Source organism: Rattus norvegicus, chromosome 2 (genome assembly GCF_021556685.1).
Source record: "Rattus norvegicus strain SHRSP/BbbUtx chromosome 2, alternate assembly SHRSP_T2T, whole genome shotgun sequence".
NCBI lineage: Eukaryota > Metazoa > Chordata > Mammalia > Rodentia > Muridae > Rattus > Rattus norvegicus.
This window is the reverse complement of record NC_141535.1, coordinates 120,601,346-120,624,618: the sequence shown is the minus strand read 5'-3', so window position 1 is coordinate 120,624,618 and position 23,273 is coordinate 120,601,346. Positions and strand designations below refer to the sequence as shown.

The window sequence follows — 23,273 nt, the reverse complement described above, 5'->3', positions numbered from 1 at the left end:
AGACTAGAACTGAGTCCTGAGCCCTTCAGTTTGCTCCTGCCATCCTGTCTGTATGACTTCTGACATCACTGAAATGATGTCACTTACTGTGAGCCACTTCCTGTGCTCAGGGCTCAGGCTGTTACATACCCTGGGATATGTTTGTCAGACATCATCCCACAACCTCAGTCTCGGCAGCTCTCGAATCTTTACACATAATGAAATAAAATTGGAGGTCTGGGAAGTAGCTTAGGTAAACTTTAGTGACAGCCAGACTTGAAGGCCTCCAGGTAGCTTTTCTCTGGAGTTCATGTACCCGGATCCTAGGGATAGAAGCTATTTAACCATTAGGGCTTTGCAGAAGCCCTAATGATGGCTTGTGACTTCTGCAGCTCGTGGGCACAAGCCCTCCAGCCTCTACCTAACATTTGCTGCTGCCTGACCTGTTCTGCCAAATGCTGGTGTCTATGGAGGTCTATGGAGGTCTATGGAGAAGCCCGTTTTGAAGGGACCGAGTCCTCCCACCCTCAACCAGCATTGCTCCCCAGAGCTGTGAGTTATCTGCCCTCACAGCTGAGGAACCTGGGCTGCAGAGCAGTCCTCAAACAACACAACATCTGAGAATCCCCAAACTAACACACACACACACACACACACACACACACACACACACACACACACACACACACTTGGGGTGGGGAATGGATGTTCAGGATCAACTTGGCCTAAAATTTGCTTTGTAGTCCCAGCTAACCTCAAACTCATGAGCCTCCTGCCTCAGTCCCCAAGTGCTGGGATTGTGTGGTGTGTGTCAGCACACCTGACTGAATGTAGTTTCAAATTATTCTCGACTCAAAGATACTTGGAAAAATCAGCAACATTCTTGCTGGCTTTAGCCACTGAGTTTAAGGTAACTAGTTACACAGTGTTATGATGTGGGTATGAGGTGTCTGTCCTTTGACGGAGTGGTCCCCAGCTAGAAGTGTCAGTTGAGAAGTGGCTGAATCATGAGGATGCTAACTTCATCGATGGATGAACGAATCCATAAAAAAATTCAGGCCAGAATGGGCCCTCAGAAAGTGGGGTGTGGTTGGAGGCACTAAACCACTGAGGGTGTGGCTTTGAAGAATGTCCCTTCCGCCTAGCAGTCTTTGGCTGCGTGAGTCCAGCAACCTATCTTGGGCTTCTTGGTTAGTGCAAGAGACCTAAAAACAGTGCAGCCAGCTAACCAGTACCCAAACTCCTACAATTATGATCCACAGTCACCCTGTCCTCCTTAAAGCTGATTTTCCCCATGCCTTTTGTCACATAGATGAAAACTGACTGGCACAGACTATAACAAAGAACTTCGGATGTATGGGTAATTTCAAATACGGAGCCGTTGGGGTCTCACAAAGCACCGGGAACACTTCACCTTGTTTCTCTCTTCACACACACACACACACACACACACACACACACACACACACGCACACGCACAACTTGAATTTCAAATCAACAACAGAAAGCTTTTGTAAAATATCACATTTGGAATGCCTTTTGTTGTCAGTGCTCTGTAAGGACCTATATAGCACAGAAGAGGGTTGGGGGAAAATTTCTGTCAATGCAATTCTCACAGGCAATGCAGCTTGAAGTGCAACTGTAGATGCATCTGTACTTAACCTCACAGCAAGGAGCGGCTCCCAACCCTTCAGACGGCACCTTCAGGCACCTTTTATTTTTTCTGTGTCTCTTTTGGAGAGGTGCGAGTGGGGCAAATTACGAAGAACCTTAATTACGAAGGGAGGGGACAGAGGTTCCATTGGCTGTCCCCAATGGGAGGCTTAAAGACACCTGCAGCCAGCCAGCTGTGGACACCGGGGGACACTGGGACTTTCCTCCTTGTCTCCACCCGCTGAAGTTCGCTCTAGAGAAGCTAGCTTGCATCTCCACACAGAAGATCCGCAGCGCTCGCAGATCTGGTCCGGGGTCCTGACGCTCCCCGGGAGCCACGGAGATCGGGTGGACAACAGCGGAGCTGAGAACCGGGGGCGAGAGTGCGTAGCCTTTCCAGGCGAAACAGCGTGCACCGCTCGGGCGGCGCCCAGCATGGAGTGGAAGCTGAATCTGCTGCTCTACTTAGCGCTCTTCTTCTTCCTGCTCTTCCTCCTGTTCCTCCTGCTCTTCGTGGTCATCAAGCAGCTGAAGAACTCGGTGGCCAATACAGCCGGGACGCTGCAGCCGGGGCGTCTGTCGCTGCACCGGGAGCCTTGGGGTTTCAATAACGAGCAAGCAGTGTGACCTGGCTGGCAGGGTCTCAGCTCCAAAGGGATTCAGGTATACCACCCCTCTAGAGCGGCGGCAAGGGGACACACTCTCTGTTCCTCCCGGGTCTCTGGACCCGCTACAGTGCAGGGGACCGCGGGGACCGGAGTCTAGTCCCGGATCCGAGTTCTTCTAGAGTAAGCCTGATTCCAAGAGAGCGGAGACGCGCGATGAGAGGACAGCTTTGGGGCCAAGAATGGTTTGCACGTCTGAGAACTCTTCTTCCCGGACCAACTTCACTTGTATCTAAGGGTGGAAAACTCTATTATTCAGTCAACTCAGCTCAGCCACTTCCAACTGAAGAGTGCGAGCTTTGAGGGGAGTTTCTATGGTGGTGCCCGAGAGAAATGATTCAGTGGCCTCTTTGGGGTTGGGGATTTCCTCCTATCTTTAATTGTTATTCCTAGTCTAGCCTGAGGTTTGTTAAGGGTAGGCTTAGACTCTGGGACATCAGAGGGCGAGTATGAGCATGATTCGCTGGAAAATGACCTTTAGATGATGGCTCGGAGGACAGACAAAGGGGCTACTTTGCATAGTGTAGGAGGAGCCGAAAGAGCAGTGTGAGGAGAGAGGCCTGTTTGTGGTTAATATATCAGACCTTTTGGGAAAGGCTGACTGTCTAAAGTAAAACTCACCTGTGCAAGGTGGGATAATGTTAGTTTGAGAGATAATTTCGCCATCAGATCCGATTGCTTTTCCTAGATCTATGTCATCTGAACCCAGGCTGGTACCCTTGACAGGAGGTACTCAGGACAGAAACTCTTATCACAGCCTAAGAACCCTGAAAAGCTGGGAGTGGAGGAAATCTTGCAAAAGGTATGTTGGGGCTCCTCCCTATGACTGACTATCTCAAGATCCAGGGTCTAGCAAAGAGAGGGGTCCGGATGCAAGAAATAGGTAGCAGGAAATTAAGGCTTTTCTCCGGCTCTGAAATGGAGCGCTTCCCCCAGAATCAAGAAGTCAAGGTGATTTCAGAACCTTTGCAAAAATCAACGAGGAGACTGGGGTTTGTGGGAATTAGAAAGAGAAGCCAGGAGCATTTGCAAATTTAATAGCCAGCCACCCCCCATCGTTTTTGAAAATAGTATAGAATATCATTTGTTTTCAGTAGGGAGGGTTTGGAGTTAATTTTCTCAAGATAGGACAAACTACGACATGGAAACAGTTATTTTACACACACACACACACACACACACACACACGAGAGAGAGAGAGAGAGACAGAGAGAGACAGAGAGAGACAGAGAGACAGAGAGACACAAGGACACAGAGACAGAGACACAGAGAAACACAGAGACAGACAGAGACAGAGACTGATTATATTAAATTTTGCCTAGGCTGGTAACACAGAGAACCGTTGGTAACATAAACGGAAGGGAAAGCAGGCCCGTCTAGGTGGGTAACTATTAGCACTGATTTTTGCCTGAGAGAGTAAGTTGACTTCCTACTTATTCTATTTCATTCGGACACAGTAAAGCTGGTCTTAAATGAAGACGATGGTTTATTCTAGCTATTGTCTTGACTCAGTTCTCATCTCCTTGCCTATCTTCATCAGAGCTGTAGTAAGGCTTGCTTCTGATTTCCAGTCAGAATTCCAGACTTAGCCGACATGAATATGCGTTGTCATTTGGACAGTAATCCTCTAATTTCTGACATCTCTGCAGTGGTGTTTTGTTAGAGGACTGCACTGTTAATATGAAAGTGGACAATAAACGTGGGTGTGATTAATATGCATGGTTGTTTATGGGACAGAAAATAATGATTTCATACTTGATAAAATAATCAGAATAGAAACTGTCTAACCACCAGCGTGGCCTCTTGGCTTTGTAATTTCTTCATCTTCCTGGCATTCCCAGGGTCCAGGAGTGTAACCCACCCATCTCTTCACTGACTGGAGAGGATAGGAAACTGGGCATCTCAGTACTACACTGAACTCTGCAGTGTGACAGACAAGTTGTTAAGGAAGGGATGACTGCCTTTCCACTCTGGGCTCGGGCCATTTTATTACCACACTAACTACTTTGTTGATTATTGCATTCTCATTTACACAGTCCTGCCCAAGGGTGTGTGCTCTTCTCTTTACTCTAAATGACAGGAGTTAGGATTCCTCACATCTGCAAAAACATGTTGCTGGCATGTTGCTGGCATCTTCTGCATGTTCTCTAGCCAGCAATTCTGCCTTTGAAAATTTGACATCTGTAGAAGAAATTCCTTTTCTAATTCTTTTATCCCATCACCATTTTCCAAGACCCAGCACAAACAAGATTGATCATTCTCGTTCATTTGCTTTCCTGAGGTGAGGCTTGTTATGTAGCCTAGGCTAGCCTGGAACTTGCTTTGGAGACCAGGTTAACCTTGGGCTTGTGGCAATCATGCTGCATTCTGGTATTACAGTAATGTGCCACCATGTTTGGCTTAAAAGCTTACATTTGAACTAGATCTAATGAGCTGACATCCACAGTTCACATCTATGTACTCACTCAAGTCATTGACCACACCTTGGCTCTGATAGCCCTGTCAGTTCTGATATGTGCATGAATAACACAGGCCCTCATTATGGAGTCCAGGCTGACTTGGAACTCACCATCTGCCTGGTTCATCCCCCTGGTAAGGATGCACCACCATGCCTGGCCACCTATTTTGAAAGATGAAGTAAATATGAATTGGGAGCTAAGACAGTTATAAGTAGGGGCATTTAAAATGACTACTCATTTTGTAAATGTGATTTTATTACGAAATATTATTGTTTCATTTTCAACAAAAGACATAACAAATGTTAGAATACAAATTTTCTGCATTCTAAGGAAATGGGCCATAATGATAAAATGCATTATTAGTGTTCTGTTTTACACGTTGCCATTTAATAATTATGTATGTGCTTTAGTTGTTTAAAATGATTTCCCCTCTTACTAGGACAATCTTGATTAGTCGCTAACTTCCAAATTGTAATAGAATGGGTCTGCAGTTCTGACTGGAGAAGATCATTCTGTGAAGTCACATTCCCGTTTGCAAAATAGGTTCCAATGTCCACACTTCCACTGCAGGGTAGAGGTATCCTGCGGGCCTGATGCCATCTGGTGCAGTCCAACAGCTCAGGGGATTTGCCCAGAGTGGGCCCTGCACTGGCGTCTGGGGAGAAAGGGTTTGTTTTTGGTTCATTGCAGGGGTGGGAACTTGGAATAAGGTGTGCAGAAAACACGCAACACCCTATTTTTAATGTGACATTCTAATGTTCCCAATTTTGCCTAGTTCCAGACTAAGTACACTAGAATTCAATTATAAATGGCGAGAGCTTTGAACATTGTGAATGGTTAAGCCATTTAAAGACAGAAGAAAATGGGGTTTTCATTTCTAGATCATAAACCACGTGGTCTAGAGTCTTTTAGGATTCTTGTTATACTAATGCAGAATGCAGAACGTATCTGCAGAGCTCTGGATATTCAAAGTAGCTTTTGGAGTCAGTCTGTGCGACTTGTGCTTATTTAAGCTCAACCCGTAATTAAAACTCTAAAATCACTAGAATTAGTCCGGTATCTCAGGGCCAGGTAAGAATTGAGTTGTTGATGTAATTGGGTTTAGTTTGTTTTGTTTTTGTTTTGTTTTTCCACTTGAACCAGTTACACTGATTCTTCCAAAAGCTGTTTGCTATTTTGTTTACATAAATAAATAAGGGCCCAGATTAAATGCCCCAGTAAACAGGGGCTTAAACAAATTGGGGTTTTGTAATGTCTCGTGTAACTCACACTTCATATGAGGTGGTGTTTGTTTTTCAGGGTCTTATGTGGTCTCCATTGCTCCCCACAAGGAGGAAACGGGGAGGAAAACGGCATGCCTGTCTGAGTCCACTTCCTTCTCAAGAGTTTCTCGGTGGCCAGGACTATGTCAGGGGCCACTGTCCTTTAACAACATAGACGCTACTGCCTTCAACCAAAATCCAAGCTCTCTAGATTAGGATAAAGGATCTTGGGCAGACAGCCAGAAGTCTACACTCTAGTTACAAAGGACAGTTGTGCAGAAAGCAGTGTTCGAGAAAGATGGACCTCCTGGTTCCCTCACACCTCATGGTTCCCTCACAGCCCCAAGTGATATGGCTGAGCAGAATGACGATGGCTCTCTCCCTAGTTCTCAAGAAATGTTTGTCAGGACTGGCTTCCTCTCTGGCCAGCTGGCTCCCTGTAGCAGGATTTTCTAAGCAAGTTGCCCGGAAGCCTGCACATTTGTGTGTGTTGGGAGGTCTGGGGCTTGAGGGAGTCTTCATAATCTCTTCATGGAGCTTTGGTATAGGATCGATCAACATAAATTGTTTTCTTTTGCTCCTTCTTGGTCCCCTCTCTCATGTTCCAGCTAATTAGGTTCTGTGGTAGCTAAGTTTGTGCACTTGATCCCTATAAAGGCCATCCGTTCCATACACAAGGAAAGGCACGCTGTGCTCAGAAAGGCTACCTCTCTCCCTTCTGTGACTCCACCCTCAATCCGGGAATATCCCGGGAGATCGCCTCTCTGCTTCTACTCAGCCTACGTACTGGCCAAGCCGAGGGAGAAGAAACACTTCCCACACCCAGAGCTGTGCAAAAGAACTTTCTGTGATATGAAACTGTTCTATATCTGTGGTGCCCAATACGGCAACTACTAGTCACACGTGTCTAGTAAACACTGAAATATGGCTAGCAGGGATTAAATTGTATTTAATTTCACCTGAGACAGCCACATGGGGCTGGTGGCTTTTGTATGTACAGTACATATCATTCTCTTGTGTGTGTGTGTGTGTGTGTGTGTGTGTGTGTGACAGCTAGCCATGGACTCCACACCCCATGGTCTTCCTTTGTTCTTGCATTCAGTTTTTCTCCTTGAGGAAAAAAAATAAGTTAGATCTAAATTGAGAATGTTCACATCTGCCTATTGCCTGTCTTCCTGCACCAAATGGGATAGGTTTTTGTGATAGTTGACCATGGAGAATATGGCAGCGTTGACTCACTACATCCCCATGTTCCCAGGCCTTGTCCCTAACCAAGGTCATGTTGTCTTATGCAGTTTAGTCCGTTTCAGTTCACTTTTTAATATTGTAAATCCCAAATGATTATAGTGTGTGTTTTTCAAGATACCTAATGGTTTATATTTTTTAAGGTTGTGAATAAAAAAATAACAATTACATGTAACTCAGGTTGTGTGTGTGGGTGTGTGTGTGTGTGTGTGTGATTTTTAGTAACTTATTACCCAAACCTTGTTGTATTAATAAGGATATGATTAATAAATGGAAAGTGATATTGCTTTTTATATCAGATTTCCATTTTAATGGACATATTTATCTTCCAATGAATGTGCTGTATTTCGAAAACGTTAGGGGTTGGGGATTTAGCTCAGTGGTAGAGCGCTTGCCTAGCAAGTGCAAGGCCCTGGGTTCGGTCCCCAGCTCCCCAGCTCTGAAAAAAAGAAAAAAAAACGTTAAATGAGTCTTCTGTCACGGTCAAAGTTTGAGTAAAGTATGTTGTCTCCAAGCTCCCTGTTTGGGCTATTGTATTGCATTATAGACATTATTAGACTGCCCCAGACATATTCCTTTCACAGAAACATATTCTCCCACCTGTGGTTCATCTATGGATCTGATTGGAAAGATTTGTAAAGGTGTATTATTGGTTTTGAAGTTTTTAATGTATCCACATTTTGTTCATTGCTTTTTGGGTCCTCTTCAGGAGACATTTGCCTTCCCTGCCCTCACCCTGGTTACCAAAAAAGATTCTGCTCTGTTTTCTTCTACTCTACAAGCGTAGTTTTAACTTTTACTGAGTCTACTGCTCATCTCGAGTTGAGTTTTGTACATGGTGTGGAGAAAAGAATGATTTTCCCTTTTCATAGAAGTATACCAGCTTTCCTAAAGAAAGCTTCTCTCATCCTCTGCTCTTCCTTTCCCCTCCCTCCTCTCTCCTCCTCCTTCATTTGTTGAACACACTTTACTTCCCCACTGTCTCCCTGGGCCTCTTTCATCAGCACCCACCGTGGGAACGTTCCCTGGACCCCTCCAATGCCAACGTCTTGGTCACATACTAAGTCTTACCATTTACCACAAATGGTATGAAGGGAATTACTAATACAGGCTCCTACTCAAAGGCCGACAGTACAAACTGGAAAGCTTAAATAATTTGAATTGAAATCAGAAAGAAAACTCTGATGGAGACTAGGCTTCCTTCATTTAAATCTGAGTCCTGACCGGGGGGCGGGGGGTGTTCCGTAGTCAAGAAGGGTGCCTCACCGTCCTGTTGGTCATGGTACATAAGAAGCATCCCCTTTATTGTTGGTACAATTGGAGTAAGCAGCTTCCAAGTCCCGAGGTCAGAGTTCAGAGATGAAAGCATCTGCATTGTGTTTCTCTGCGTCTACGCATAAACCTTCTACACCCCGTCTATTGACGAGGACACTTCCCCATGTCCATGTCATGTACATTGCTTCGAATCTTTGTATAGTTTTGTCTCCGTTTGATGAGTGGGGCAGGTAGTATCTTAACTTACTGTACATGAAAGTGGTTGAGGGTTGAGTGGTGTCCGGGTAGAATATATGCTTTGTTCCCATGATCAGAGCAAGTGTGTGCATCTTGCCTACCCACGAGAGCTCTGCACTGTGAGCATCTTTTGTCCATCAGCCTGACCTACGAGGGGTGCTTTGTCGTCATTGTCATTAACTACATTTCCAGTGGAGCGTTGATAATTTCCCTGTGTTCTTTCATCGTTGTCCCTTCTCCCTTGCAGCATCCTCCCATTCTTTTTTTTTTTTTTTTTTTTTTTTTTTTTTTTTTTTGGTTCTTTTTTTCGGAGCTGGGGATCGAACCCAGGGCCTTGTGCTTCCTAGGCAAGCGCTCTACCACTGAGCTAAATCCCCAACCCCCCTCCCATTCTTCATTGGTCTTCAATGACTTTCTCTCTGTTGGTGAATTTTATCTATGAGTAGGACCACGACAAGATTAACTCTTTCTCCTTTCCCTAGCTCCCATTACATTTCTTCATCATAGCTACCAGATTCTGTTGGTGGTGGTGGCGGCAGCAGTGGTTTGCTTTGTTTTGTTGTTGTTTTAAGATATGGTCTCAGTCTTAACCTATACTCACAGTTATCCTCCTGCTTCAGGACCTTGCCTTAGCTTCCTGAGTGCTGTGATTATAGGCATGAGCCACCATACTCTGCACGATCACCAAATTGTTATGTGCCCTTTAAACATGAAGTATATGTCTATATAACAATGCACATACTTAATTTTAAAATCTAAATGGCAAACTATATATATTGTATTTTGTTTTAATATGCATCAAATATTTCATATTGATTTATTAGTCCATATTTACTGAAGACTTAGACATAATTCTACTTGCTTAGGCATGATTCATAAGCAAAAAAGACAACAGTTCCTTTCTCATGGGGCTACGTGGCTCCCTCTTCCTAACGATTTTGTAAAGAATCATTTGCTCATCTATTGCTTTCTTAATGAACCTGTAGTTATCCAGGCTTTTACCATTCCCTGTGGAACTTCTGGGTACTGTGTTACACAAAACTTTGTTATATATATATATATATTATATATGTATATATATTATATAATATATATCATATATTATATATATTAATTTCTAAAAGTAAAGGAAGCAAATTCTCTCATTTTAAAATTCTATCTATCTATCTATCTATCTATCTATCTATCCATCTATCTATCTATCTAGTTTTTTTGAGACAGGGTTTTTCTGCATAGCCTTGGCTGTTCTGAAACTCACTCTGTAGACCAGGCTGTCCTTGAACTCAGAGAGACCCACCTGCCTCTGCCTCCAGAGTGCTGGGATTAAAGGCATGTGCTATCATGGCCTGGCTTAAAGGGTTCCTACTTTGAGAGAACAATTTTAGGATTACTGAAAAAATTAAGTAGAAAATAGAGAGTTTTAAAATATACCCCCTTCCCTGAGTAACACGGTCTTCGCTATTATTCTTAAGATCCCTAGTATGCTGCATTTTGTGTGGATGTAAGTTTTAAACCTCTGTGGGCAGATACCCTGGAGCTCATTGTGGGATGACCATCGCTTTGATGGCATTGTTACCTTGATGTTAACTGGTGTCTGCTGGACTTAACACTAAGATTCGCTCTGTGCTGTAGCTGTTTTAACAAGCTGATGTGACTTGTATTTCCATTGCTACATCATACAGAGGTTTCACTGCCATAAATTCAGCGTTCCATCTCCTTATCTCCTCCTCCGTCCTGTGAGCCCCAAGCAACCACAAATCCATTTGCTGTCTCCAGCTGCTCCCTTCAGAGAGTCATGCAGTCGGATCAGGCAGGGCTGCAGCTTTTCTCAGATGACTTCTTTCACTCAGCCATGTGTATTTAAGCTTCTTCCCTCTCCTGCCACAATCGAGGGTTCATTTCTCTTGACCTCTGACCCGTATTTCAGTGTCCGGCAATACAACGCTTGTGCATTCACACGCCGAAGGACATCTTGCCTCCTTTCAAGTTTTGAAACTATGAACAGACCTTCTGTAAACTTTTCCATACAAGTCACTGTGTGAAGAAAGCATGAGGTGGGGGAAACACCATGGCACAGGACCGTGGGACTGCATGGTCAGATTGTCTTTAGTTTTGTAAAACGACTGTCTGGCCTTTCCAACATGAGTTCCAGTTACTCTGCTGGGGAACATCTTCACCGGCATCCACCGGCACTGGAATTTTCTGTATAGAGTCTCATAGGTATTGAGTTATTGTGTAGGAAAGGCGGAGGGGTGTATGCCCCAGTACGCATGTGGGAGACAAGCACAGCATGTAGGAGGGGTCACTTCTCTCCTTCCACCATGTGATGTGGGGCATAGGGATTGAACTCAGGTCCTCAGACTTGGTGGCACGTGCCCTGGACCACTGAGCCACCTCACCAGCCCCCGGTGTTTGCTATTTTTTGAGAGTTAAGCAGGTGTGCAGAAGCGTGTCATTGTTTTAATCTGCAGTTCCCTGGCAACACAGCATGTGGAGCATCATCCCACACGCTTACGTGGTTTGCTCGTCTTCCCTGCTCCCGTTTATCTTCAGACCTCGGGCCCATTTTAAACTCGACTGTTTTCTCATTGTAAAATTTGAGTTCGTTGTATAACCTTATCGAACTGGTGTGTTGTGAGTATTCTTGCTTTACCACCCCACACTAGTCTTTTTATTCTTTCTTCAGTGTCTTTTGATGAAGTTTCCCTTTATGATAGAGTCCAGTTTATCACAGGTTCCCTCTTGGGGGCCATGATTTTGGTGTTGGGTCCGGGAATCATTGCCAAATCCAAGGTTACGTATGTTTTCTCCTAAGTTACCTGAGAGGGTTGTATTTGTGTTTTTGTCGTTGTCGTCATCGTCGTTTAGGGCTGTAATCTATTTTGAGTTAAATTTTATGAAAATTATGAAGCATGACTCCACATATTTCTTTTTTTCTCCTAGTTTTGAATGTGGATTTATTCCACAGCCATTTATTGAAAAGAGCAATTGGAGTTTTGAGACAAATATGTCATCAAAAAGTAAATCTGGGGCTAGAGCGATGGCTCAGTGTTTAAGAGCACTAGATCCTCTTCCAGAAGAAGAGGCACATGGCAGGCAGCTCAGGACTCTGATTCTCTGTACCTCTGGTTTCATGGAATCTGACACCCTAACATAGATATGAACGCAGACAAAACATGAACGCACATAAAACAAAATTAAATAAATTTTAAAAAAGCAAATTTTTGCCTTTTCATACTTTAAATCCCTATCTATTAATTTGTTCTGTCTGTCTGTTTGTCTGTCTGTCTCTCATTTGTTGTAGCCCAGGCTGGCTTCTAATTTACAGTACAGTCAAGAATGACCTTGAAATCCTGATCCCCTGCCTCCACATACCTCTACCGCCCTCCAGGGCTGGAATTTCAGGCACCTCCACACTCTGCTTTATTTACAGTTCTCTTGCTTAACCAAAATGGTGGTCGTGTTTTGAACCTATTAAATATTTAAGCCCTTATATTCTTGCTTAGATTCTTGATCTGGCTGAGACCTTCTTCCTTGTTACTACTGGGTTGCAAATGAGAAGTTCTAAATCAAACTGGGGCAGCAAACAAAATGAAATGCATTGACCTGCTCAAGGAAAGACCGGGAAGTAGGTTTAGTTAAGGCACAGAGGCCTATGTAAAATGATGAGCTGGATGGAGTGGTGCTTGCCTTTAATCCCAGCGTAGTTACACTTCTTAGAGCTCACACCCACCTGTGACACCGCCACTACTGCTGTTTGCTGATGAGGAAACTCACTCAAGGTAGAGACTACATCCTTTACCCAAGGTCAAAGTCTAGAAGCTGTGTTAGCAAAAAACGGGGATTCCACTGGCCTGCTCTCAGGGACCTAGCAGCTGCTTACGTCTTCTCCTGACTAGGTCAGGTGCGCCAGGTATGTGCGGCGGATATATGGGCCCCTAGCCACCCCGGATATCTCTCCTCCATCTTGTTTTCATCGCTCCCTCCCTCCCTCCCTCCCTCCGTCCCTCCCTCCCTCCCTCCCTCCCTCTGTCTAGCTCTCCCGTACTCCATTCTTTCTTTGTTCTCTCTCAGTCTTCCTGTCTCCCTGCTTGTCTGCCTCTATTTTTCCTTCATGTCCCGAGATGCCTTTCACTCTCCTCTCCCCCAATAGACCTCCTACAGCAGATCTGTTGTGTGGCATAATTTCTCAGACACACACCTAAACGTGGGCCCACCAAAGGTACCCCACCCCTCGCTCGCATTTTTTATCCGAGGTAGAGGACGGGCGTCATTTTGAACTAAAGTCCAGCACAGACGCCAGGGACTCAGTCAAAGAGAAGAGAGAGACTGGCTCAGGCTGCACCACCAAGCTGAAAAGAGCCATTCGTCTGACTAGGCAAGACAGCAGCCATGTTTCCCTAGCAGGACAATTTAAATCAGAACTGTAAAGATGTTCTCTCTTTATGTCTTAATCCTTGTACAAAAGAAACAATACCCTGAAGTTCCTGTCCTCTCCCCTTGCCTCTGAATTACAAGCAGGGTAATTTTGAGACAGCCAGTGTCCTTTTGTCTGGTTTGTTTGTTTCTGTTTCCTTCACGTTCTTTTTTTGTTCCTAGAACAGGTCTATTCCGCTCGCTGGAGCGCTATTCTATTTTACAGTGTTGAAATGAAGTGTTGTCTGATTCTGGACCTTAAAGTAAAACCATAGATCAAAATCCAGTTTTTCCCTCAGACCATCTCCCAGCTTTGCTTTGGGTATTTGATTCTCCATTAGTTACACTTATTGAGCACCTGCTTTGTTTCAGACACTGTTTAAATGCCAGGAAAGCAGAGTAAACAGGTAGGTGAAGCGTGCGTGTGCGTGTGTGTGTGTACGTGTGTGTGCATGTGTGCGTGCATGTGCGTGTGCGTGTGTGTGTGCGTGAGTGTGCGTGTGTGTGTACGTGTGTGCATGTATGTGTGTGCATGCGTGTGCATGGGCGTGCGTGTGTGTGTGTGTGTGTGTGTGTGTGTGCGCGCGCGCATGCTTCCATATACTTGTGGAGGTTGAAAGTCAACCTGGGATGTTGTTCCTTAGTTACTGTCCAACTTGTCTTTTGAGACAGGGTCTCTCACGGACATGAACCTTATTGATTAGGTTACTGATTAGACTGGCTATTAATAAGTCCCAAGGATTTACCTGCTTCTACCTTCCTAGCATTGAGGTTATGATAACACTGCTCCCTGCCTTTGCCCTTGGGGAAGAGCTCAGGTCCTCATGCACGCATTTACTAGTTGAGTTACCTCCCTACCCCCAAGTACTTTTGATGAACTCATATTCTGGTAAAAAATTTTTTTTATTATGAGTGGATCTGAGCAAGCCCTGACCCCGTCACCTGATCAGTGGGATACAATGTGTTGATACGGATGGTCTGAGTATGTTTCTCTGCTCCACCTGGAGCACTGAGGATTGGCCTGCATTTGGTCTTAGTCAGGAGGCTGAGAAGGGATAGAGATGGGTTTGTACCTGGATCACTTGGACTGAGAGTGTGCAGGGTTCGAGGCCCAGTGACCATCTAGGATGTTGTGGAGAAAAGGCATACTGTATATTGAGAGACAATTGATCCCTTTCATTAATATATTTGGGATTACTCAGAAGGCTGAGGCATGGGGATTACTGTAAGTTCGATGCCAGCCTAAGCTACTACATAGTGAGGTCCTGTATCAAAACAAAACAAAAACAAATACCCAAGAAGTTATCTTCTTAACAATGCATCTAAAGGGTAGGATGTGTTCTGCTTGTCCAGGGTGCTCTTGCAGTGTACACATCCCTGGGCCTTTGTGGAAGAAACCATATTTTGTTTAGAATGACTCTCTTGACACACTTTCTAGATTCTCTTCTAATGAACCAAAGGTAGACTGAATTTTCAAACAGCACTTTCTGGAAGTCTTCTCCCTTACAGGAAACAAGCTAGACATGTCTGATCATCCATTCTGACTTCTTCCTCCCCACGCCTGCATGACATGGCTGTGTGGCCTCTGTCGGCTTTGGTTCCTGCATTCCTGTTGGGACATCTGTCTGTCCTTATGGTGGGAACTTGTGCTGAGCAAGCCAAGCAAGCGCTCTCTCTGCCACTGAGCTCCCCGCTCCCCCACCTCATTTTTGCAAGTATAAAGTAACATGTTCAGGACTGGAAGATGGCAGCAGTTAAAAGCAGTGGCTACCTTTCCAGAGGACCCAGGTTCGATTTCTAGCACTCATAGAATGGCTCGCAACCAGTGGTAACCCCTGTTGTAGAAGAATGGACACTTTTATCTGGCCTCTGTGGGTACCAGGGACACACACGTGCTATACACACACCCATGCAGGCGAACATCCACACACACAAAATACGAAAGGAAAATAAGGTGACATGTACATAGCCTGTTTGCCTCTTGTTTATCAGGTAACAAATGCCTGAATTATTTATGTATCCTTCTTCCTATAAATTGTTATGTATTGAGATTTCTGAAAGATTATTAACTTAATATTGGAAAAAGACGAACCTATAATCAGTATGGGTGTTAATTAGGTATGAATATATAAATATTGGATTCTCACGTGCTAATTTTTTTCTTTTTGGTTCTTTTTTTCGGAGCTGGGGACCGAACCCAGGGCCTTGCGCTTTCTAGGTAAGCGCTCTACCACTGAGCTAAATCCCCAGCCCCACGTGCTAATTTTTATATAGGAAATGTAAGTGTTTCTAACGGGCACTTCAGAATTGTCTGTAGAGCCACATACGCTGTGAAAAGTTGTCAGGCTCACTCTGTAAACTCCTAAAGCCGTCTTATAGCTCTATTCTTCCTCAGTTCCAGATGCTACAGGCAACCTAAGGATGGGGTGGCTTAATGGCAGCTTCACAGCCAAGTCTCTGAAAGACACGCTCACTCAAGGGTAAAGACTGCTTTGGCATCCTCTCAGGAAACAAGGGCTAGACAGTTCCAGGAAGGGCTTTCTGGGAAAGCAGACTGGGCAATATGATGAGACTCTGTATAAAATGTTTCTTTCTTTGAAGCTTCATTATGAACGTTTGAATGTGTCATCTCAGCTTTGTCTTTGTACATTATTTGAATTGTTCTCTTTCCCATTCCAGAGCCATAATCCACAGATGTGAAGTACTTAAAAACTTGAAATTGTCCTTGTAAGTCTAATATAATTAGTCTATCAGATTCTTTGTTTTTTTTGTTTTTTGTTTTTTGTTTTTCTAGTCTTAGGCAGTCTTGAAACAGACATAATTTTTGAAACAGAACAAATAAAAATATGTTTTTTTACACATTCAAAATATCCACATATCTGGGTCTATATGGTAATTTTTACAGTCGACTGTTCTATGGACAGCATTCGCTTCTAAATTTACTCATTGCGCATGTACCACAGAGGCACTCTGGTGCTTCTCCTTGTCTTAACATTTGGTTGATTAACATAGGCAACGTAAACCCAAACACCTTTGCTGGTCAAGTAGATTGTAGAAAGGCATAAGGGTGTGTGTGTGTGTGTGTGTGTGTGTGTGTGTGTGTGTGTGTGTGTGCATTTATATGCACTGTGTGTTAATGTATCTGTGGTTGCCTGTGTTATTTGTATAGTTGTGTGTCTGTGTATACATTTTTGTGTAGCTGAGTGTATGTAATTTTACGTGGTTGTGCTGTGTGTTGTGTGTTTCTGTTTGTGACTTGTGTATGCCTATGTGTGTGCACTTAAGCACATATACATATGTGGGGGTGAAGGGGAGAAAAGAGGGCTCTGACTAGCTTGATGACGTCTTTTCTACCTTCAAATGTCCTTCCGAAATTATAGACATCATGCAGACTAGACCTGGATCATGTTCTGTGGTCAGGTGCACACGGGCCGTCCCGGTTATTTCTAATAATGGGAAACTAAGCCGGAACCTCAGGAAGTTCATTTGCTCTAAGATTTCAGTGTCAGATTTTGACTGAGATTTTGTAACTTCAGTGTTACATTGTATCCGTCATCTGTCTGCTTAAAAAAAAAACCCTCCCCCCAAAAAACCCCATCAGAATATTAGCCTGACCACAGTTTTAAAATGTGTGAAAATAGTTAGTCCAGTGCTAAAAATTATTTTCAACACATCTGTGTTACTGTAAAAAAAAAGTCACTATAGAAACCTTCAGTAAATATTTGACAACAAACTCAATCTGGCGGCTTCGGGATGATTAAATACAAAGTAGTTATTCAATGTGATAGCATGTAGTTGCTTAAACACAGAACATTAACAGGCTGGTTAGATACTTCAGCATCCACAAGCTCCTGCTGCTCCTCCAGGGGACCCAGGCTCAGTTCATAGCAGCGCAATGGTGGTTTATAACTATCTGTAACTCCAGTTCCATGGAATCTGATATCCTCTTCAGGCCTTCTAGGGCACCAGGTACACAAACTGCACAGACATACATGCAGGCAAAACACCCATACACACAAATTAATTTCCTTTAAAAAACATTTCAAAGTTATGAAATTAAAAAATAAGAAAATAAGAATAAAACATATGAAGCCTATGTAGCAACAAAACAATATTCTAATGTATATTATGCTTAAAGTCCTCCCATAAAATTTTGGGATTACATTGCTATAACTACATAAACCACACATACAAATAAGAATAACTGCGGGCTATGGGGTTCTCTGATCTTTTGAAGCTTTGACAATATTTTGCTGCTCTAATAATCGGAAAATGAAATCACTACTGATAGGCATTTTCTCTCCCTTAGTGATACAGATACAGGCCAGATCAGATCAGATTAAAAGGAGACAAAGGCAGGCTTATTAGGAAGCAGCCCTTAGATGGGCTCGCTGATCTCACACGCGGAGGTCCGTGAAGTCGCCCATTTGGGCAAGGAGCGATGACCTGTCAGCTGCGAGCTGGGATTGTGTTCACACACAGTCAAAAACTGAGCCTCTCTCAAGAGCGGGCACTCTTGAGTGGGTTGTCAGGAACTCAGAAATGAGTAGTGATGACATGTTTTCTCCGAGCAGGCGGGGGAGTTTTCTCTGTGTGGGTGGGGCTGGGGGGAAGAAGGACATATGGGTCTCCCAGGGAGAGGAGCAGGATTTCCAGCCTGACATCTACAATTTAGGAAACCCACACTGTGGAACTGTATGTGTGCTTCTAGCCTAAGCCCTGGCATGCTCTTCTAGGATAAGGCCTGGCCTGGGTATCCCGGACTCTTGACGTGCAGCACCTTCTGTATGATTTTTTTTTCCTTTTGCTGGAAAATATTAAGACGTGTGTTTACATTCTTTTTCAGAACCTAAAATTCCATAAAAACATTCAATTATCTTATACCCTCTACAGGTTCCTATCTTTGCTCCATGTTGCGGTCTAGATAAACGTGAGAAGTTGGGAGATCTGGGGAGACGAAGTTGAGATAAACTACTTACTGTGCAAACTTGAGGACCCATGTTTGGATCCTCACCACCCAGGTAAAAAGCTGGATGTGTGTTATTAATAGTAAAAGAGAAGAACCAGGCCATCTATCTAGCCAATTAGTGGCTGGTTAATTGCTAATTAATTAGTGGTCAAATTTCTTAGCTTATTCAGCAAATGTTTGGCGAGCCCATGTGGCTCTGGCTTGTGGAGTGTGAGCATGAACAAAGTGGGGGAGGCACCTCCACCTTTGTGGGGCTTGGTTTGGGACAGGGAGATAGAAAATAAACACCAGGTATAATCGGCAACTTACTGCATATAATCAAAGGAGGTAGCACTGCTAAGAGATAAAGCAGACCTGAGTGAGAGCCCTGGGGGTTGAAATCTCAGAGCCTCATGGTTGTCAAGCCAGCAAACAGAGGAGGCCATGATGGGGCAGCTGAGCAAGGACGCCTGGTGGGGATGCTGCAGGCTGAAGGGACAGACATGCAGGCTCCCTGCCGTGGCAGTGCCAAAACTCACTGTAGATCCCACTGCCAACACATCTGGCCTATTGGGTTGTCAGGGCACTCACCAAGCCAACAGGGAAAAGAGAGTGTAGCTAGGAGAGGCTGCGCGGAAGAAGAGGAACTACAGAAACCCACCTGGAATATCAATCACCTGTACCCCAGCAAAACACACCTGACTCGCTGGTTTTCGTTCAGCTTCCTGGCTATCTGCCGACAGCCATCATATTGGATTTTGGTGTGGGTTGAGACTCAGCTCTCCTCACTCAATCCTAATACCCAGGTTCCTTTGCCTCTGATCACCCTGCCCGACCTTTGAAAGCAAGACCCTTTGCCTGCCCTATGTGTATGGCACCCATGCCCTTCAGCGAGGCTTCTCTGCATCCTTGAGCTGTGAGGAGAAGTGAGAGGCTTCCACTTCCAACCTCTGTTTCTTCAACACAAGCAGGACATTGGGTAGCAGTTTTCCTGACAGCTATGCCACTAGTCATGACAACACTTGTCTCCGCGTCCGCTGGTCCTTTGAGTTGGACTGTTCTGCTATGTCTGACATCTGGCCAGGATGCCTATTTCATAACAATTTCTATTTTCTTTCTCATTGTTCCCCAACAGGAATGATCTCACCATGACTCAGCTCTAGTCCATGGATTCTCCTTCTGTATTACTTACTGCCTGGTTCTCCCAGTTAGAGGGGCAGCACTTGAAAAAGCATCAGAGCACTGACATCCTGGATTCAATCCCTTGGTTCCCATATGAAACACGGAGATGGTGTGTTTCTGTGTGTTGAACCTCTGTGAGGCACACATGCTTGCCGTTTAATCCCTGAACTATAGCAGTTTTTGAGACAGGGTTTCATGTAACTCAGGCTAGCCCTGAGCTCTCTCTGTAGCTAAGGATGGGCTTGAACTCTTGGTCCTCTCCATCCCAAATGCTGAGTTTGCAAGCGCGCCCCATTGTACTCTTCTGTGCAGGTACCCAAGGAGGTCCAAAGAGGACCCCTTGGAACTGGAGTTGCAGGCGGTTGTGAGCTACCCAACATGGGTTCTGGGAATCAAACTCCAGTTCTCTAGAAGAGCAAAAACACTCCCAGTTCTAACCACTGGGCCATCTTTTCAGCCCCCATAACCTTGAACTTTTGACTCTTCATGTCAGCCTCCGGAGTAGTTTGGATTACAGGCCTGGCCAGCAATGATCCTTTTGAAATATATTGAGCATCTGAGCCCGTGTGTCACATAGCTGTCAGCTAGCATTTTCTCAGGCCAGGCCACCTGGCACTGCTGGCTTCTTACTTCTTGCCCTGGCACATCTTTTCTCTGACAAAGCACTACTCACCGTTTGGCTAGTGTTTCAGATCCACTTGGTTCACAGCCTCTGCTTTATTAGCGTCCATAGAGACCACTGAAGTCCTTGTCTTCTGTCCAGCCTTCTTGTTCTGTTCCTGTGCCATTGGCACCTCGGTGTTCTAGCTACGTTCCTTGTTGCTGTGATGAAACACCCTGACCAAGACAACTGAAGAGAAATTACTGGGCTTCCAATTCCATAATTTTGAGGATGTCAAGGCAAGATCTCAGGCAATTGGTCATATTATATACATAGTCAAGAGGAAGGAGAAATGAATGCACCCGCACTACTGGCTTCCTTGCTATCGGCTAGCTATTGCCTGTGTTGTACTATTCAGGCCTTACTGCTCAAGGGAATGGTGCCGCCCACAATGGACTGGGTCTTCTTACATCAATTAACAGTCAAGACCACCCCTTCTCCAAAATAAACACCGAGTCACCTGTGAGATAAAATTTGTGAATCACTTTAAACCCGTGGCCCCTATTTTCTTACAAGGAGTATTTTTTTCGTGGAAAGGGCTCCATGCTTAGGATTTTATCTCACTTCAGGTTTGTCCGTAATATGTGTCCTTCCCCAGTAGGTTTGGATTAGCTTCACCTTAGAGCCTTCAATACAGATCTGTGTTAAGTGTTTACCTGGCATGCTTGGGGTGTGTTGTTGGCTTATCCTGACTCTACCATCCCTCAAATCCCCTGACAGAGTGTAGTCCTTATAGCTTAACAACTTCCCCTGTGCCTGCCTTTCTTCATACCCACAGCACATCCTTGAGGCTGAGTGTTCACTTTTATGACTAGAGGATTCTGCAGACTGCACTTGGAGAACTGTTATGTTCTTGATCTGAATTCTACACAGCATGGGGTGTGTGTATGTATGTGTATGTGTGTGTGTATGATATGTGTGAGTATGTGTATGTGAGTGTGTGTGTTTGAGTGTGTGTGTGTGTGTGTGTGTGTGTGTGTGTCTGCATGTACAAACTTATGTGAAGGTCAGAGAACACAGTTCTCTTCTTCTACGTTATGGGTTCTTGGATTGCACTCAGGCTGTTAGGCCTGGCAGTAAGCACCCTTACCTACCAAGCCATCTTCTTACCTCCCATTGCGACTTTAATGCTTCAAAATGCTTATTAAAGTAAGAATATAGCTCCTTTTGTAAACATTTATCTCTGCTACTGTGTGACACCAGAGAGCAGAATGTAGCCCCAAGATCTCCAAGCACCTCAGAGAGTAACGGGGCATTCTGCTGCCAAGGGGATGGCATGTGCTTGATTTCTGGACCCTCCTCTTCTACCCATAGGGCCACAAAGTCATGCGGTGTAGCAACACATCTTTGAGGGGGGCGTCCATCCTTACAGCTCTTAGGACTGTTTAACGTGACAGATTCAGAAGGAGCCTAATTCTAGATTTTGCTCTGCCGATGCGGGATGTGAGAAAGAGTTGGTAGCTCCACGTCTGGGCTGAGCATCTGCGAAGCAGCGCCTGGGCTGAGCATCTGCGAAGCAGCGTCGGTTGCCACTAACTAAGAGCGAGGATTTAGGGGCTTGTGGGTAACAACAGGACGGCAGGCGCCAACACAGTGGGTTTAGAACTCTACATTCAGCAGCCACAAACCAGGGCGTGCCGTTCACCACTGTGTGGGAGAATAAGAAGAGGACATCACGGTGAGTGTGCGAGGGTGCAGACCCCCAGAGGAGAAGAGGAAGTCAAGCAACCTGCATGAAGCCCAACACATGGTGCTCAGAATTCGGGCATGAGGACAAGACCTCTGACATTATGCCCTGGCCTTGATCTTCAGCACCATAAGGAAACCAAAAATTCACAGAAGAAATGAAGTGGCAATGACGTGGTTCTCGGAGCTGTCAGCAGAGGTGGCTCTTGGGGCTGCTTGGGCCCATAAGTAGATGGCAGTGGTGTACTTGAGAGCAGTGTTCCCGACACCTCTCCTGAGCATGGGCCACAAGGACCCAGGTAATCACCTTCATGGTGTGTCTGGCGTTCCGGAGGGCCCTGATAGAGAAGTCGTAGCAAGCCGTCCTATTGGGACTATAATCCTTTTCTTTCCTTCACTTCATTTCTTTACTTTTGGTTTTTTGAGACTTGGTTTCTCTGTGTAGTCCTGGCTGTCCTGGAACTCACCCTGTAGACCAACCGGGCCTCAAACTCACGAGATTTCCCTGCTTCAGCCTCCAGAGTGCTGAGATTAAAGGCGTGCGCCGCTGCCGCCCGGCTCCTTTCTATCTTTCTTAAAACACCTACTTTAACAAGCTGTTTTTGACTTTCATTTGGAAAGTTTAAAAAGAAAAAAAAAAAAAGCCAGAAGCTGCCTGAGCCCACAGCCTGGCACAGCACCAGAGAAGCGAATGCGTGAACATGCTGACTCAGCGCCTGGAATCGCTTGGGCTTTGCACGCACAGCTGGTGAAAAAAATAACCAGTCAGTAAAAATAATCTAGGTGAATCTTTGCTTCTTTGTTTTAGACAGGGTCTTACGTAGCCCAAGCTGCTTTAAGTTCCTTTGTAGTCAAAGAGACCCTGAACTTCCGGTTCTCCTGCCTCCACCTCCCTGGGGTTGGGATTGCAGGCACGAGCCGCCATGTCCAAGAATATGCTTGCCTCTGTTCCTTAAAGAGGACTTGAAAAGAGGGAAGAGACAGTAAGACTTTTAAAATGTAAATATTTTCAGAAGACGGAAAGGTTAAAATATTTTGCTGTAAGTCATTTCAAGCAGAAGTGTGAAAATCACTCTTTAAAAATGCACCGGAAACAGGCGGTAGATATATGCAGGCCAGGCTTCTCTCAGAATGCGTTGGAGCATCTGTAACGAAGTATATGTGATTTGGTTCATTTCAAACAAAGCTTAAAGTAGGGGCAACACAAAGTAAAATGTAAGTAAAGGAATAGGTTGAAGTAGCAAACAAGTCCTTTTTTCTGGGAAGGAATGGTGGTTTCAAATCAAACACTTCTTACACGAAGGCTGCCGAGAATTTTGTACTCATGAGCACATGAACTTTGTCTTCTTTGTATGTGTGTTTAGTGTGCATACAGTGTGCGCATGCTTGAGTATGTGTGTGGGCGCTGATGCAGGTGTATATGCCGATTGCATGTGTGTCCCTGTGCATGTGGAGGCTGGAACTTGATGTCAGGGATCTGCCTCATCCCTTTCCATTTCAGATGGTCAGGTGTAGTCTCGCACGCGCGCACAGAGCCCCCTGATCAGCCAGTCCAGCTAACTAGGGAACTCTTTCTTCTGCCTTCTAAACTCTGGGTTACAGATG

At 44.8% G+C, this 23,273-nt stretch overlaps 1 protein-coding gene across 3 annotated transcripts; it reads left to right on the top strand.

Annotated features, from left to right (window-relative positions):
* The first annotated feature begins 1,509 nt into the window (after window positions 1–1,509).
* Window positions 1,510–22,292, top strand: Smim43 (small integral membrane protein 43). 3 transcript variants are annotated; one of them, XM_087613979.1, is made up of 4 exons: window positions 1,510–2,295; window positions 2,986–3,099; window positions 18,085–18,212; window positions 19,275–22,292. In XM_087613979.1, the coding sequence occupies exon 1, from the start codon at window positions 2,068–2,070 to the stop codon at window positions 2,257–2,259; it is 192 nt and encodes a 63-aa protein (XP_087470105.1). In that variant the 5' UTR covers window positions 1,510–2,067; the 3' UTR covers window positions 2,260–2,295; window positions 2,986–3,099; window positions 18,085–18,212; window positions 19,275–22,292.
* Window positions 22,293–23,273: the final 981 nt, after the last annotated feature.

Excerpts from the sequence above, each read along its gene's own strand:
- Smim43 (XM_087613979.1), top strand. The coding sequence starts at position 2,068 with ATGGAGTGGAAGCTGAATCTGCTGCTCTACTTAGCGCTCTTCTTCTTC.